This window comes from Platichthys flesus, chromosome 14, assembly GCF_949316205.1.
Source record: "Platichthys flesus chromosome 14, fPlaFle2.1, whole genome shotgun sequence".
Lineage (NCBI taxonomy): Eukaryota > Metazoa > Chordata > Actinopteri > Pleuronectiformes > Pleuronectidae > Platichthys > Platichthys flesus.
In genome coordinates this window covers 20569814-20587664 of record NC_084958.1, presented here as the reverse complement: position 1 = coordinate 20587664, position 17851 = coordinate 20569814, and the positions used below count along the sequence as shown (strand labels likewise).

The 17851-nt window shown below is 42.5% G+C and overlaps 2 protein-coding genes across 2 annotated transcripts in view; one reads left to right on the top strand and one right to left on the bottom strand.

Annotated features, from left to right (window-relative positions):
* Positions 1-1274: 1274 nt before the first annotated feature.
* LOC133968048 (cathepsin Z) lies at positions 1275-5582 on the bottom strand. Its single transcript, XM_062403861.1, has 6 exons — positions 5434-5582; positions 3916-4079; positions 3628-3807; positions 3359-3509; positions 2228-2393; positions 1275-2019 (listed from the first exon to the last, which is right to left on the bottom strand). The coding sequence occupies exons 1-6, from the start codon at positions 5562-5564 to the stop codon at positions 1906-1908; spliced, it is 906 nt and encodes a 301-aa protein (XP_062259845.1). The 5' UTR covers positions 5565-5582; the 3' UTR covers positions 1275-1905.
* Positions 5583-12473: 6891 nt separating this feature from the next.
* Positions 12474-17851, top strand: part of LOC133968066 (piezo-type mechanosensitive ion channel component 2) — a 61190-nt gene continuing 55812 nt past the window's right edge. The window contains exon 1 of the mRNA XM_062403884.1: positions 12474-13060. Coding sequence (XP_062259868.1) covers positions 12997-13060 — 64 coding nt within the window. The 5' untranslated portion in view covers positions 12474-12996. The remainder of the gene's footprint in view (positions 13061-17851) is intronic.

Here is a 17851-nt window from a genome sequence, read left to right as displayed (position 1 = left end):
TTCCTGTGTTTTTCTTGCTCACATCGGCCAGCTTGACTAACACGTTGTTTTATTTTGTCTGAGCAGGGGGTGGGGAGGGGGGGTATGATGGAGAAGACACTAAAAACACTTGGAGTGAAAGTTATTTAAAAAACAATCCAGGTAATCAACGTGTAAAGGAGTAAAGTTCTCTGGTGATAAATCTGATCAGTGAACGTGGCAGCGGTCCAAACTAACACCCACATACCGACAGAGGGACTGGAGCCAACAGCTACAGGACAAATGTGATGAAGTGATTGAGAGCAGAGATCCAATCACCTCCAGCAGGAGTGAAGCTCGGTGTCACCTCAGAAACAACCGAGGAGTTTCAGGCACATTCCAATCGTGGCTCTGGAAGGTTGAGTTACCTGCTGAACTAGTTGGTTTGCTGCAGGTCAGCCCAAGCATGCACGGAGGAGCTATTTATACCCTTTGACTCGCTTCCTCATTCTGACCATGGACATAACTTGTTTCTTCAGCAGCAGCAAGAGGAGGAGGAGGAGGAGGAGGAGGAGGAGGAGGAGGAGGGACTCAGCTGCAGGTTTGTGACTCAGGCAGCAACAGTGAAAAGTGAAGTGATGCACAGAGCGGCAGCAGCACAGAGCGACACTGACGCAGGACATGATGATGATGAGCAGAGGAAGGAATGTCACTTGTCAAACAAGGGAATGTTTTCTGCCTCATGAATGAACATTCCAGTCTCCAGACGAAAGTGGAGACGGAAGCTCGGCTCTCCGTCACATGTGAAGCCTCGTTTGTCTCCACTCAAGGCTTTTGTCTGTTTTAGACGATTTTTTACTTAAACTGGACTTAAATTTAGATTAACAGATAACTAAGGTTTCCTTGTGCAGCCTTGGCTCAAGGAGAGAGATTCACCAAACAAGTTGAAATTCTAATCTGAAGTCACTCTCCATTGTGTGAAAAGACAGTTACGATCTTTTATTTTCCCAATCCTGCTTTTATTCACAGTAGGCATCAGGAAGGGTTGAACCTCCCACAGGGTAAAACCCCTGATGCTGGCTTTTATTATTTATTTCCTCAAGCAACCAGGAAGCAACCAGAGCCTCAGAGGACTCGATTAGTCAGTTAACCGAAAATAAACAATATATAAGTTTTATTTGATTGAAATCTTTTTATTTACACCCCCCCTGATTTATATTATATAAACTTTCTGAAAATTTAATAAATGACGACTTTATAAAAAGAATTCCCTTCAGGTCTTAAAACTAGAAATACACACAAACATTCTAGTGACGGAGGTTTCATCATTTATTAATTCACATTTTCAGTAGTTGGATTTAAATACAATGAGTCTAGATAAACTAGAATCAGTCAAGTAAAACCACCACAGAGGCTGAAGTGTCTCAACTCTGCAGAAAACACTGATTCGGTCATTTCCTTCACAAATGAAGGCGACAAAATTCCAACTTCCATGTGACACGTTTACATATGAAGAGAAACCAAAGTGCAGCAGGCATCTGCTCAGTGTGTAGTGTTGTGTGATATGATTGTGTGATTCTGACGATGCTGAGAACAGAGTTAAGTTTTAAGCTTCTTTTTTTCTCTCCAAGCCGCCGACGGCTGTTTCACCACAGGTGAATTTCAATGAGCTCGGAGAAGCTCCTGTGGAAATGTGATGATAATGGAGCTGGAGTGAGTCATTTCAAGCTGAAAGCTGCAGGTTCGTGAACAGATCCTGTCTGAATGGGGTTCAGCTCTAAAATTAGATTCATAAATGCAATAAAAAGTGAAATAACTATTTTTTCCCCAAAAACTCGCAGCAAAAAACCCACAAATTAACATATTTCCTACATTATTTTAATATTCTGCCATAATTTCCCTGAACAAAACTAGACAAAACTAGAGTTCATCAGTGTATCTTAGTGTCTATGTAACAATGGGATCTCCATATACACAGTGTTTCTCAATACCCAGGTTGAACCAGTTGCCTTTTCCTCCTTTATAGGAGCTGGTGACGATTCTCGCCCAGCCGTGTTCCCCCTGAAAACAAAACACACAAGACGTTACTCACTCTGTGAGCAAGACGCCGAAATGTCAGTGGAAAATTATACAATTAAAAGAACTGAATGTTCTATTCAATGAAACCCTGTGACAGAAAGAAGTGAGGGAGGGAGCAGCGTGTCTGCAGGGTGTGGTGCGGAGAGAGAGAGAGAGAGAGAGACAGAGAGAGAGAGAGAGAGAGACCTACCCAAAACTCTCCCCAGGAGTTCCTGACGATCCAGTACTCGGCCCCCTCCTCCGACACCCCCCAACCCGCCACCGACACGATGTGATTCGGCAGCGACAGCGGGTGAAACTCGGAGAAAACCCCCCCAGAGTAACTCTCCAGGCCGCCGGTGGCCATCAGGGCACAACTGAAACACACAGAGGGGGGGGACATCTTTATCTTTTCAGTCAAATGGCATGAGAGTATTTCTATATTTCTCAAATAGGAATCACAAATGAGCCGTGAAACTAAGATTTGTGCAGTGACTTAAATTCGCATCCTGCCGTGTGGGAACCTGGAGATTTGAAGCTGCATCAGATGTTCACATAATCACTTCTTTTCTCCACAGAGTCTCTCAGTTACTTACTGTTTGTGCACATATTTCTTTCGACGATATTTGTTATTTTCTTTCAAAACCATTCACATGCACAAAAAGCTGAATTTCTCTTTTTTTATCCTGTTTTAGGATCATACACTTTTAATGACGACCAAAGACTGTTTCTAAAAATAGTTGATGACACGGCTCCACTCCCTTCACTGGATACAGGAGCCACCATCTTGTGCCTTTGACATCACTAGAGCCAGAGTCTGAGAGGGGGGCCGTTGAGGTCTGTCAAACCACTCTCATTTGTCAATTATGACGTTTAACTCTTTTTTATTTAAACCAAACTTATCAGAAACATTAAACAAACGAGATGGGATTTACCATCTATACCCAAACCAGCCACTAGAGGGCGATGTAGATAGTATGCCTTCACTTTATTCATCTTTATAAATAGTGTATTGTTACTTGTTAATCTTGCATGTCTGCATGTATTGGAAAAACAAACTGTAATATTTTTACTTTTGAAGAGTAAAAAAATCTTGTTTATGATCAATTTCAACACATTCAGGGTCCAAATTCAAATTAAATCCATAATTTTCATACACTCGGTGCTGTAATTTGTTCTTAAACAGGTTTTAATATACTGTATGAACTAATAGAAAGTTGAGTATGATTTAGAATCGGCTCTGTGAAAAGTTCCATCTGAATCTCATCCTCCCCATGGAGCACGTGGGTGGACGGATGAGAGGAAGTGACGGAGGAGAGGACGTCAGTGGGACTTCAACTACCTGATGGGCCCGTTTTTGTAGAGTTCTGCTTTCATCTTGTCTCTTCCAGAAATGTTTCCGTAGTCTCCCACTTTCCACAGAGTGTAGTTCTTCACCACGGCGCACGACTCAAAGAAGGAGCAGGTCCCACACTGGTTGAACAGCTCACACTCTGTCCACATCAGAGACAAAAGGATTCTTTATCATGCAGGGCCTTTTAATCAATCAATCTTTGAGTGATGGCTGTCGTCCTGCAGTCCACAGGATTACACTCCCTAACTCATGCTTACTTTGGTTTTTGGCTTGGTAGTTGTTGCAGGTTTCATCTGGGATGCCTTGCTCGTGGGCGTATGCGTAGACCCCGAGGTGATCTCCTCCAAAGCAAGAGCCGGCCCCCCCGCAGTCGATCACGTTCTGGACAGACAGGTACGCCGACGGCCACGCCCCTCCTCTCTTGATGTTGATACGGTCTTGGACAAAAGGAAATAACAAATATTACCAAGAGGAAAAATCATATATCATCTACTCTATATATCCTTCTTAACTTGTCTCCTCCCACCCTCTGATGTCCTAGTTACCAGCTAATGCACTGGTGGCTCCCATGGCCCAGCAGGAGCCACAGTACTGTGGGATGTGCTGGTTCCTGGTGGTGCTCACATAGTTCTTTCCCTGGATGTTCCTCCAGTCCCACGATGGAGGAAGGTCCGACACCTTCAGGTACTCATGAGGCCGGGCCTGGGTCCTGAAATGAGAGAGGGATACAACTTATATCTGGTTGTTGTAATACAGGTTGTATAAAGGTAATCAAGGTAATGAAGGTAATAAGGGAGCCAGATGGTTTCACTTTTGGACTATTAAGATCTCCTCTAAACGCTGTGTTGTTCATGTTTTGGTTCAGAGAGCCACTGGGTCCAAAGAAAGATGAGACCAAATTATAAATCTCTAATATTTCCACATAAACTTGTAAATAATCAGGATTCAGACACAACTAAAAAGACCGTAAGATGTGTCAAGTAAATAGAAAATATTACATTTTCTGCACAATTTCTACATTGTAAATCAAACTTAAGCAAAAGTAGACAGACCAACCCTTGTAAAAGGTCAGATTTCCTTAAGTGTATTGAACCATCATTGAACCATGTTATAAATAAATCCATAGATACCCCATGCCACAAGACTAGAAAATCGACTTTATAACAGGTGTAGAATTAGCTAGATAGTGAACAGAAGAACGGTCTGAAGAGACATTTCCACAGGTCTGGTTTCCTGTCTCTGATTTGTCTCTCATCCTCTGAGACAACTTCTCTTAAACAAGAGCTTTCTACTGACAGAGATGTTGCTGCACAAGTTTTGTATCTTTTTCCAAGATAATGATGAAGTGAGTGTAGGATAACAAAAAGACTTTAAGAGGTCGGGGGTGTCAGACCTTTGGACCCCACACTGTGTATGAGTCATACATAAAACAACAGGAAAACAAAGAGCCGTTATATATGTTTTCATAGTAACAAATGACAACAGATGAATTACTGAATGGGCCAAACTCTAAACAGTTATATACATACAAGTTATATTCTTATTAGACTTTGTTTATATGCTGCACCTCATTGACACAAGAGAGAAACTCAACATGACAACAAAGAGAAAAAAAAAGAAGAGATGCAAAGTTACTACAACATTTTGAGTCTGTCTGAGTCAGTGGTCCTGTGTAGGAGCCAAGGGGACGTCTAACCAGTCTTAGACCCAATGGTGTCTCATAGTCCCTCCATTGGAAGAACATCATCCCATAAATTAATATTATTCTTTATTATTCATCTTTAATTCTATCTCAATAAGCTTTGCACTTTACCTGGGCCTTTTGACACTCTGGTTTTTAGGTTGCTAATTGCTTTTGATGTGTTATCTCCATCTTCCTTCACAATAAAGCAGCTAACTCTGCAGAGGAGATTTAAATCTGCTACTACATCAGTGTTTATGTCAGTGACGTTAGTAGCATCTTGATAACAGCTGCCCGGAAGTAGTTCGCTCGGAGGTAAACAACAACAAACCGGGGCCGTCGCACTGTGTCCCAGTGAGTTGTGGCCTCGCTTGTCTCTCACCTGACGGATCGTGGTCTGTGGTCCCTGATGGGTTTGTAACAAGGTTCAGATTCAAGTGTGAAGCCGCTGATGAGAAGCGAACACGAAGCTAAACAACAGAGAAGCAGCAGCGGAGCAGTGGACGACGCCATGTTGTTTCCACTCTTCCTCTGACGCAGCCTGACGCTGCCTGACGTATACTCACACTCACACGCACATGGCTCCCTCTGGTGGTCAGGGCGGGCATTGCACCCTACACTGAGCAGCAGAGTAACAGAAACCTGATGGAGATCTATCTATCTATCTATCTATCTATCTATCTATCTATCTATCTATCTATCTATCTATCTATCTATCTATCTATCTATCTATCGATCTATCTATCTATCTATCTATCTATCTATCTATCTATCTATCTATCTATCTATCTATCTATCTATCTATATATCTATATATCTATCTATCTATCTATCTATCTATCTATCTATCTATCTATCTATCTATCTATCTATCCATCTATCTATCTATCTATCTATCTATCTATCTATCTATCTATCTATCTATCTATCTATCCATCCATCCATCCATCCATCCATCCATCCATCCATCTATCTATCTATCTATCTATCTATCTATCTATCTATCTATCTATCTATCTATCTATCTATCTATCACTCTATCTATCCATCTATCAGCCTGTAGGTTTAAGGTATGACTCATAGTGAAAAATAAATAAAAAATAGACACAAGCATAGTTATAATAATATGACCATTGTTTAGACGGACGTAAGTGAAAGACAAATTAAATTGAATATAAACACTTATACATACAATAATTAAGCAAAAGCTGAAAATATAAGAGGTATAACATGTTCTTTTTCTTCATCTTAAACATCTAAATTTGCATTGCTTTAATGACAGCTAACTGCTGCTGCTCTTAATATTTCCATTCATTCTTATATTCACATGATCTCTTTCCCCTGATGTTTTTCTGAACTGTGATCAATACACAAACCAGGTGTTAGAGAAGAGTCGATGTTGCCGCCTCAGCAGGAAACTTTCAAATAACACAATCAGTTACAATCACATTACACCTAATGCAGTGTGTGGCGATTGGTGGGGTCATCATCGGGTTCTCGCTCTTAGCAGGGTTCTTATCCAGCATCGCAGGGCGAGGCTCAGCTGCAGTCAAGGTCTGTGTCTGTGCTTTTAATGATTAAACTTGAATCACATTAGAGATACATTAGAAACCTAATGAACCCTCAGCAGGAACACGAGATAAATCACTCACCAGTCGCTTGTTGTGGAGTCCATCTTCAGTTTGTGGTCTTTCAACCCAATGATGATGCTGAGCAGCTCAAATCAAAGAGGAAAGTATGTACTCATGTTAGTGTAAACTATTGATTATTTATTAATCTTATTATATCTCAAAATATGAATTGTGTTTCTTCTTGCTGGGTGTTTCTTCTTGCTGATTCAAGACAGCAAAACTGTTTATTGTCCCAGTACAATTTCTAAAAAATGTAATGAAGAAGAGTTGCCTTTTTTTATTACATAAGTAAAAGACTAAACCACCTGATGTTAGTTTACACCAGTGCTTTGCTTTTGCTGTAACTTGACACGCAGCCGAAAGTAGAGTACAGGCATTTGAGTTAAAGTTGGTCCCATAATAAAACAACCAGCACTTTGTCACAGAGTAAATCCTGAATCCTGACTGTGAGCATCAGATAATTATGATTTACGCGACCTCGAGAATCATAAGGTCGAATGTTCCCAGAAGGGGGCGCTAACCTCCGATAAATTATTTCCTCGTCTCGTATAAAACCTGAAACGATTGGATCTGACCCTGGATGAAAAGTTAAGATAACAACAAGCGTCTCTGATTCTGGGCCGAAATAGTCGTCGACCTCTGACTGAACATCATTAACTTAAACTGGGACGCACTCAGCATTCCTCCTCGTCCAGTCACTTATGTTGTGTTTTCTCTGAGAGCAGACGCCTCCTTCTCCCTCTGAGACGTCCATTGTGTCCTGCAACACAGAGGCCGTTGTCTGCAGCAGCACCAGAGCATCGAAGGCCCGCTGACCTTTGACCCCTGAGGTCCTCATTGTTGTTGTGTTAAAAGCTAAACTCTCTCCGCTGCTCTGGGACGTCTTCGGAGGCACAGACTGTCCTCGGCGATGCTCCAGTCCCTCAGTCTGAGTGCTGCGTGTCTCCCAGGGCGTAATGCAGCGTAAGACTCAACTCAGGGGTAATTCAAGACGTTCGGTCAACATATCAGTTCTTTATGATCGGGAACGACATCCTGGGTTTGTGCATTAACACGAGCGTCTTCCTGCCTTTCTGCTGCTGAGATGATAGAAGCCCTGATGACACCAGCGCAGTCGTCAGTTAATGAACGCCATTACCCTGCATCACTCTGCAGCGATAACCGTCCAGACTGATAACCAGACAATCTGTCACCCGTCCATTTGTCTGGTCGCTGTTGGACTTCATATCTGCTAATTTGGCAAAATGCTCTTTGCAATTGATATGAAAAGGTTTTCAAGTGAGACAATTGGAGAATTGGTACTAACAGTACGTCTTAAATATAATTTATTTGTATAGCGCCACCCAGAGTCCACGTTCTTTGTAAAGTCATCATTACATTACATTACATTTCATTTAGCTGACGCTTTTGTCCAAAGCGACTTACATGTTTAGTACACTCAACATTTATGAGGGACCATTAAGGGGCTCAGTATCTTGCCAAGGACACTTCGGCATGCAGATGGGGAAGAGTGGGGATTGAACCAGCAACCTTCTTGTTGGAGGCCACACCACCCCTTATCATCCCCACATCATCAGGTGAAAATGTTTGTTTATTCTTTGCTTAAAAACTGATGATATTCTCATTCGCCTCAGATGTAATTAGTGCAATGAAAACATTTCACTGATCAATGTCTTACTATCGTGAACAATGTCTTTTACTGTTTTGACTGTTTTCTTTGCACGTAGCTGATACAACATCAATGTCTTCCACCTCCTGTTGACCTTTATGTGTGCGACTGTGTGCTGGACTTGGTTCCTCTTTCTATGACAGTGCCAGACATCAAACTGTTTGGGTCTGCTCTCTGTTTTCTGAGCCATGATGTTAACTGTGTCAACCGCTGCAGAACTAGTAACTAAACCTCTAAAGACAACTCAGAAATTCATTATTTCAAATCTCATGGTAAATTTCCACGACACTAGCAAAACAACATATTCGCGTGTGAGCATTTTATTTGTATCCGACCTCACTTGACACTGTTAAAATAAATATGACAGAATAAACCGGACGTTAATTCACACGTGTACAAAATATGTAATTAAAATCTGGAGTTTCCAGGTTTTCACACAACAACACAGATGTGTTCTGCGTCCCTCTGAATTCCTGAAGAGACGATTCACCCGCAGCCCGCAGCAAAAAGCCCACTTAAGCTGCAGCACCTTTAAAGTGCATGGAAAGTGCATCCATGTAAATATTGAACACACACTTACACACACAAACACAAACACACACGTACAGAGAGTGTTTGGATCAATACTGAAGCATTCCGGACGTTAATCTCATTTGCACTTGTGTTTTCTTTGCTGCTGCCGAGCGGCAGCTCACGATCTTCAGGGCAAATAGAAGAAATTCAGCGTTAGAGAGACTTTCACTGCTCCAATGTTTATATATATTTGAGTCTGGCAGGGTCCGATTCAGAGGGACAATCAATGCTCTATGCGTCTGCATGGTTTTCTGTTATTTAAATGTGTTTTACTTGGAAAGAAAACTGATGTATCTCCAGTTTATGTGGGATCAATACACCTTAAATCCAATGGTTACTTTCCTTGTTGGATAGAAGTGTAGAATAAAGAGATTATTCCTGAGATCAGAGGCAGATTTTCGACACTGAACTGTTTGAAGAGCAGAGTCCGACTGTTAGAAACACATAAATCCTGTTGTGTTCATCTCAGCTCTGAGATTAATGTGAGTCAGGTGAGTCACAAGCAACTGACCTGAACTTCCACTGTTTACAACTATGTCAAACCGTTGTGTCCATTTGGCCCGAGCAGTTTATCAATAAGTCTCTCTCTCTCTCTCTCTCTCTCTCTCTCTCTCTCTCTCTCTCACGCTCAAAGAACTGGGCTGAATAATGGATCACAAACAGATGTTACTTAAGATTCTGGTCCATCTGAGGGATGGGGTCAGCAGCTCCGCACTTCAAACAGCAGGAGCAGATCAGGCGCTGGCATGTTTGGAGGTTTGGTTATTGATCTCTGCTGGCTCTGGGGCCACCAGGCTCTGGGGCCTGGTGGGGACTCGCCGACTGCTCCCATGCAGCCGCTCTGGATTTCCAGGGGAGCAGTGAAGCGATCGGGGGCCTCGGGGGTTTGAGAACGAGCCCGTCCACCATCTCTCAGCTTTTCCTTCAGCGGCACTCAGCTGTTTATTTTTCCTGTTTTCATAAACTGGATCCATCTCGGTGATGAGGCCAAGCGGTGATTCATCACATCCCGAGCAGGACCTCTGCTGCCTTAAGTGCCCCGTGCTTTCCCACGTGGTCCGACTGACGCCTCCCACCAGGCCCCCCTCTCCTCCTGCCTAATGCACCGAGGAGGAAATAACAACATGGATCATTTCCTTGTCAATAGAGTCGTTAAACGTATCAAAGCTCCTGTGATTGATTGGTTTTAATCATATGTTAATGCTTCAGTAAAAAACTTGGCCTCTCCCCCTCATCCGTACACAACAAGTAAACATGAGGTCAGCGCTCCTCGGCTTGTCCTTAAACGCAGCTTCTTTTAATGGTGGTGATAAATAACCCTGAGTGGAGTTTTAAGTGTCTTTAACTGGGATAAAAGGAGGAAACCAGTAACAGTAATTTCCACACTTATATATTCCCAGGGAAATGTGTTTACTGCCACTTTGATGCTCTTCCCAGCTATCAGGACTATCGAAAACATACATCTAACCACCAATCAGATCATTTTGCAAAACGAGAGGATTAATTTGTGTCCCAATCGAGAAATTAGCATCAAACTTGAGTGTTAACGCTCTCCATTATCTTTACTTAAAATGGACTTGAGATAAGGGAAATAACATATTCTGACTCTCTGAGAGATTCAGAGTATTAATTATTTGCTGTTATTTAAAAAACGAAGGTCACAAAAACTCAGGAGAATGTTCAGTGAGTCCACTCAGGTTCTCAGTGGAGCAGCTCCAGCATCTTAATGATATTTTACCTCAAGTTCCAGTGTCTCCAACCCAAAAAAACGAGTGGAGCAACATGATGGATTCTGTCTCTGTGACATTAAACACTGAACGGACTCAGTTCACTTCTGTATTAGAGAAAGAGGAAAAGAGATAAATCAGTTTATTTCTCCCGGCTTGACGATGACCCCAAACACAGAGGGACTGAGTCACTGGTCCTCACAAATATATAAGAAACTCAACACATACCTATACTTGTGAGTTTGAGTATTTACAGTTTATGATAATTTATAGTCCTTTATGTTTCAAATAATATTCAACTTTTTACCGACAGCTTTAGTCAGGTTCTTTTTATTTTTATACAATATAGAAATATGAGGCTGTGGTATAAATTACCCAACAGTAGATTCAACAAAAGGTGAAATGATTAATACAAATAAATCATTGTAATGTGATAAGAAAGATTAAGAATAGAAAATCAAATAAATTATCTTAATAATTAGTCCCACAAAAGGAAAAAGGTGAACAAATAATTAAAAAAATGAAGAAATAAATACAAATTTTAACATAAGGAGAAGTAGACATAATGATATATAAATGTGTTTAATTACATAGATAAATAACTATTAAAGTCATTTTACATATAGAAATATTAAACAGTTAAAGGCCCCAGCTTTTTTCTTTTTATTCAACTTCGAGATTTTACATTTTTGGATTTAAAAAACCAAACAATCGATCAATGAATCCAGTAATTAGTCAGCAAATGAATCCATAATATTCATTAGTAGCAGCCAGGCTCAGTGCTGGTGTCACAATGGAGTTTACTCATCAATAAGTCGACTGTGTGCAACATGTCAATCATTTATTTTAATTCACTCTTTAAATCTCTAAAATCTTTTGGAAGACAGATGTTACTGCTTCCAGTAATAATACTCATAAAGGATTTATGAGTCACTGAGACACATGAGAGTGTTGACGTTCTCAATTTGATGAGGAAAAGAAAAGAAAGGAAAGAAACACTATTCTCCAGTTTGAGATTTAAAGTTATAGTTGTTTCTTGACTGTAAATTCCAGTGATCAACTGAGGCAGAGATTATTTTTACTGTTGACCTCAGCAGTCAGGATAAAGTTATTTTCTTAAGGACGCTGCAGGAGCAGTAACAAGGACATAACCTCTGGACGACACAACATTCAACTACACATAACTTCCACCGCAATGATGCAAACTGCCTGACATGTCCCCAACTTTATAAACATCTCGGAGCCCTTTGAGTCACGATACTGATCCTGTTTACTCAGCGGAGAATTGGATTACGTGCACAGGCAGAAGATTCCTGTCGTGCAGGGTTCATTATTATTTCAGGGACTGAGAACATTCTGGTAGAAAAGGATTTTTCCTGCCTCTGAGGAGAAACGTGTCAGGCCTGTTTGTTTGTAATCAGAGTGAGGGAAAGTGTGCTGACTCGTGCAGACTGGTCTCCAACCAGTGGGGGTCCCTGTTTCTCTCTAATAGCACAACTGGACTGGACCTGCAGGGATGTGACGCTGAGTGGAATTCTTCTGCCGGTCCTCCTTCTTATCTGATCCCTATAAATATGTAGATTAAATACTAAGCTGTGAAATCATATTTCAGGGGAATAAAACAAATGTGTTTTCTTTCAATACTTGTATTTTCATCCGACCTCCTCTCGCTTCCAATTATCCCCGAGGGCTGGGCCGGTTAGCAGAGGAGGACTTGTGATTGGCTGAGCCCGTGGTCAGTCACACCCTCATCCTGCAGCCGCCTGTTGGAGAGCACCAGAAGTCAGAAAGTCAAATTTCAGCAGAGGGACTAAAGGAGAGGCGGTGGTTCATTTATCCGCTTGATCTCATCGCTCCCATCAGGTTTTATAATAAAGATCGAGTCTTTTAACTTACAAGTGTTTGGGACTTTTTCCTCCTTGATGTGGTTTAGTTGTTAAAAACAGGGTTCATTGGGTTTTAGGACTTTTTGGCTCCTTTATCCGGCATTTTTACGCGCCGTGCCAGCCCCTGCGTTGCGCGCACCTGAGTCCGGCTGCCTCTCCGAGTTTCTTGCAGCTCCAACATGATATCAACGCTCCAGGGCAACTAACCCACGATGGTTGCCTCCACCCCCCGGTGACATGCTTGCTGCAGGGAGCCTCGGTAACCGTGGAATAACCACCGGGGTCCAGGTGCCATGACGGGGAGCCGATGTGGCCGTTTGGAGGAGCGCACCAGTTTGACGCCAGCTGGGATTTGACTTGACAAGAGCGGCAGTTTGAGTTTGGGATGCGAGAGAAATCTTAAGACAGACAATTCCCCATTGCGACTTTCACCTGGTTCACCACGGGCTGCCCGGAACCATGGCCTCTGAGATGGTGTGTGGGCTGATCTTCAGGCTGCTGCTGCCTGTGTGTCTCGCAGCCGGTGAGTCTCCATCTCTGATCCAGGGTTTTACGCGTCTGTATTTGGTCTGTTCTGCTGCTTGTGGTCGAGGTGTGGTTGAATGATTGATCAATTAACCGTGATGGAGTTAATCCACCATCCCCATATTTCTGTTTATTTTCCTGTTCTTCAAAACTCTCCCTTTTCCACCTTTTGTGCACTGATAATCTGACCTGAATTAAAAGTCCCATGGGTGAGCGTCTATTTAGAGTTTATGAGGTTTGACCCCATGATACCGGAGGTCACAGTTCATTCCTCCTCACCTCCGAGGTCTGTGCTTCTAAACTGAATCCAAACACGATTCCCACACCAGCTGCTATATACATTACAAACATCATCATGTGCGGGAGGTGTGAGCTCCGTTCCCTCACCTGTCACATTCTTACTGGAAGCAGTCGAAGGGGAAACAGCCCGACAGCAGAGCATCCTGTCACTGCTCAGTGTTTTCGTGACAGCGAGGAAGTCTACAAATGTCTGGTAACCAAACAGGAGGCACTAAAATCCCGACATCACAAACTTCTCTCTTCTTCAGTTTTATTTCAATTTGCACGAGAGAAATAAATGAATTTCAGGGTCAAAAGGTTCAAAGAATACCCAGATACACTGTAGTCGCATTAAAATACACATGTGCTTATTATATACAGAGCTCTGGTGATTTAGTTTCCATTGTGGTTTCGGAGTTTGGCCCAGTGTCTATTAATAAGTCATCATTGAATCGTTTGTGTTGGTATTGATTGTTTAGCTGCTGATTGGACGCGGCGCGGTGTTAATACTATTGATTAACATTTACACAGCCTTGACAGTGTTAGAGCTACATGTCGTGTGTTGTGTCTCATTCCCTCCAACTTCAGTCGCTGTGTTTACTGCACTCTCTAACTTTGTTAAGACGCTGCGGTTGCTGTGTTGTTGGATGTTTTGCTTGATTCATTCTTTGGCTATGCAGATTTTAGGTGATTCATCCTCAAACCCGGCGGCTTGTTTGGACCCAACAGGGAGTGTTAGCGGCTCGGGGCCGGGTGATGGAGAGGTCACGCTCTGAGATGCAGGTTTGCAGAGAGATGGAGCCGGAGGTTTGACGACGCCTTGGACGCAGACTCTATTAAATGCAGTTTACTTTGGATTTCGAGGCAGTGATTCTGTGGTAGGCCACAAGTGAAGGAAGAATAGCGTCCGGCTGCCACTGAGGTTCCTCGCTGGTGTCTGCACGAGACTTATTATGCTGACGTGAACCCTAACAGCATGCTTTCCATAGATAAGACCCACTCAGTACCACCATAATGCATCACTTGACAGCCCGATGCCCCCCTTTATTTCCAAAAGCAATTGTGAGGCCATGCATTGTCTCCATTAATTCGTGGAAAGTCGTTTTAACAGTATGAATTAATAATGCGGTTGTGAGGGAGAGAAGAATTGCCTTCCCCTTTTATCGTAAACATACCTTTAATATTTGATGTTTTTTCAAAGTGCAAATGAGCACAGCTACTCTGCAGCCGTGCAGCCGACAGGATGGAGGAAATGCAAAGTGGACGGAGGGGAACGTATGCGAGTGCAGATGGCGTCAGGGAGGAGAGAGGGTCATCGGCATCACCTGATTCACAACCTGTGATTTCCATGGTCTCTGTTTCTGTCAGCCGGAGGATCTCCTCTTTATTAAGACCAGTGGGTTCCTCCACCAGTGGGTTCCTCCACCAGTGGGTTCCTCCACCAAGGCCCAAGTTCAACCAAGCTGCACCAAATCACACACACAGTTCCCTACTTCATCAAGATTCATGAATGATTCCCTTGGAAATCAGTGAAAATTATCCACACCAGAATTGAATGGGTTGTTCCCTGACTCATGTCACATCCTTCCAGCAAGTTTAGTGGAAATCCGTTCTGTTGCTTTGGTCTTATCCTGTTTAAAAATAATCAAACATCCTTTTTGGAGCAAATCATGAATGAACCAATAATCTTCAGCAAACAGTCTAAAGCTGCTAATTGTATTGTGTTGATTATTTGTCATAGGAAGGATTTTAGGTTTTATTTCTTCTCTGTCTCTCGTTTCCGTCCCAGTTCTTCTAGTTTTTGGATTTGATGTCACGTGATTGACGGTAAAACCGTGTTTTTGTCCTGGTGGTGCTGAACAAACAGCAGAGCAGCTGTCCTCCGACTCCCAACGTCTCCGTCCCACTTGCTGCATATGTTCACCAGAGTAATATACGTTGCAGATCCCGGTTCTCGTGTCCCAGTGAAAGACTCGTCTGCTGAAGTCTGTGTTTTCTGTTGGCCATCTGACAGCACCTCTATTGAAAAGTGCCGAACTGCTGGGCCCGTGTGTACACAGTCCCTCCACCACACACACTCACACACACATTTGCACACAGTTACAGTTTGGCTGATCAAACAGGCTCCTGTTTATGTGTTTACTGGCCGAGTTTGGAGTGTGAACATGATTATGAGCGTGTAGTTTCCCAGATGTCCGGCCCGACATGGAACATACGTGGATCTCCAGTCAGAGAAGCGGGTCAGTGGTGCTGCTTTGGCCCGGCTGCAGCAGAGTCAAGCACAAATAAAAGACGGACACAAGTGGACTTGCATCACTGGAAACATGATGGTTCTCTGTTTGAGTTTTAATTCCAGGCAATTTAAGACAAAATCAATTTCTGCTTACAAATCGCTCCACAGATGCTGGGCTGTTGCATCACGGAGATTACAGCAGCCAGAGTCCAGCACCAGAGGAGAAGTGGATATAGAAACAAACCTTTTTAGAAATATCTTTATAATAAAACCTGACTAAAACTATAGTAAAAATACAAACCAGACATTAAGCATAATCTAAATTGAAGAAATCTCAAATTAAAAAATGTTTCTCCCTCAAGAAAAAATACAAATTATAGTTTATTCCCCATTTTAACATTGTATAAGAGGAAAGATCAACGATTCTTTATAAAGATGGACGACATGACGGCTCCTTTTAAAGTGAAGCCAAAACATTATAATCGCCCCCTGGTGGCTGGCTGCAGAATAGCTCCTCCATGTTAGCCGATGGGACATGAACCACAGTGCACTTCAAGGCAGAGCTGGACAAATAAGAGTGTTGAGTTTAAACATATAATCTGAAACAACTCTTCACAAGAGCTATGCAATTTATTCAGTTGACTTGAGCACTTTAAAATATGGCCTGTTTGTATTAATTAATTAACAATTAACTGTTTTGGTTTGTTGAAAAATCACGATGATGCATAAAAAGCTTTTTTAGCCACAATATAAAAAAGCAGTGACTTAATGCGCTCTGCTCTTATTTTCCTCAGAGGGATTTAGATTCCTGTGTTATCTCCCCCGTGCTCGGCCTGGCCAGGCACCGCACCGACCTTATCTCCCATCACCACATCTCTGTGTTTTGGGCTCAAAACCCTGAAGTCAGTTGGCTCTGGTTTCACTTTGCTCGTAGTGCTGAGGCTTTGCATGTGTCTGAAATAATAGATGTAACTGGGAAAGACAAAAGCCCGATTCAGCCGTAGATGGGAATTCTGTTCTTTCTTCTTCTCAGTAATCTGATGTCTGAAAACAAGGGCAGTTTATTTTCATTCCCTCTGTCGAAATCCTCAGTTGGTGAGTCACTCGGGCAAATGGTCAGGAAGACTGCGGTCAAGTGTCTGCAGGCAGGCAGCTGGAGCGGAGCCCATCACACACACACTGACTATCTCCTCACAGCGCAGATACCAAATGACTGCAATAGGTTTGTGTTTGAGCAGATGAATAACGGGCGGGGGGGGATGTCAGCCTGCCAACTTGGGCAAAGTGGGCATTTTTGGAGCTTATTTAATGCCACATTTAACTGAGATAAAATGAAGTGGGTGGGGATGGAAATGGTGCAGTGACCAAAAGTTAATTCACCCAGGAGGCTGGAATAAAAAATACAAAAAAAAAGGTCTCTCGTCTACTTGTTTAACACAAAATGAACAATAATTCCAAAAGAGCTTTTTTTGTGCTATTATATTAGTGTTTTGTCTGAATTCACACACGAACTTGACACTCAATCACAAACCCACGGCTGTATGAGCTTCGCCCCCTGAAGTGGACAGCACCGGCAGTTATAAATTGTTATTGGTTTTCATTGGTCTCCATCTGAGCCCAGAGAAAACGAGGAGGTTCACTCCGGCATGAGACAAGTCACCGCCGTCGTCGATGAATAGGTCCATTGAGTATGCCATGATAAATAAAAGCACAATTTTTTAGCAGTTAAATGTAATTCCTCAGTAGTTGTCGACCAGAAGCTGCCTCCACGGGACGATCTCTGCGACTTACGGTAACTCACGAGGTCGTAAACTTTCTGCTTGTTGATATAAGTGCTATAAGAAATTTGGGAGGCCAGAGTGTGGGTCCACATTTTATACGGCGTCACTGTGCACTTCCTTCCTAACTGCAGCTCAGAGATACACAGCTTATCACACATGGTGCATACTTCATAAGAACTGGGAGTTGTAAATGTTGCATGACTAGAAAAGCCCTCATAAACCTCCGCCAAGGCCCAACAGTCCCCCTTATGAAACCACATTCAATTCACTAGATCCGTGTTTTGGTTTGGATTCTGCACCAAATTGCACACGATCATAAATATCAGTCCCCTCAACATGAATTATTCCCTGAGGATTCAACAGAAATATTGTAAAATGTTCTATCCTAAAATGTCAAAGAAAGTAAAAAACATCCTTCCACCTCTCCAGAAAAATTCCTGTAAATCGGTTTAATAGTTGTTTCACAATCCTGCAAACTAACAAACGTATCTGAGTT

What these genes read in the sequence shown, in the direction of transcription:
- LOC133968048 (XM_062403861.1), bottom strand. Translation starts at nt 5,564, where the DNA reads ATGGCGTCGTCCACTGCTCCGCTGCTGCTTCTCTGTTGTTTAGCTTCG. An exon ending in CTACCAAGCCAAAAACCAAA is followed by an intron (nt 3,510 to 3,627) that starts GTAAGCATGAGT and finishes TGATGTGGACAG; the next exon opens with AGTGTGAGCTGTTCAACCAG. An exon ending in TACAAAAACGGGCCCATCAG is followed by an intron (nt 2,394 to 3,358) that starts GTAGTTGAAGTC and finishes TGTGTGTTTCAG; the next exon opens with TTGTGCCCTGATGGCCACCG.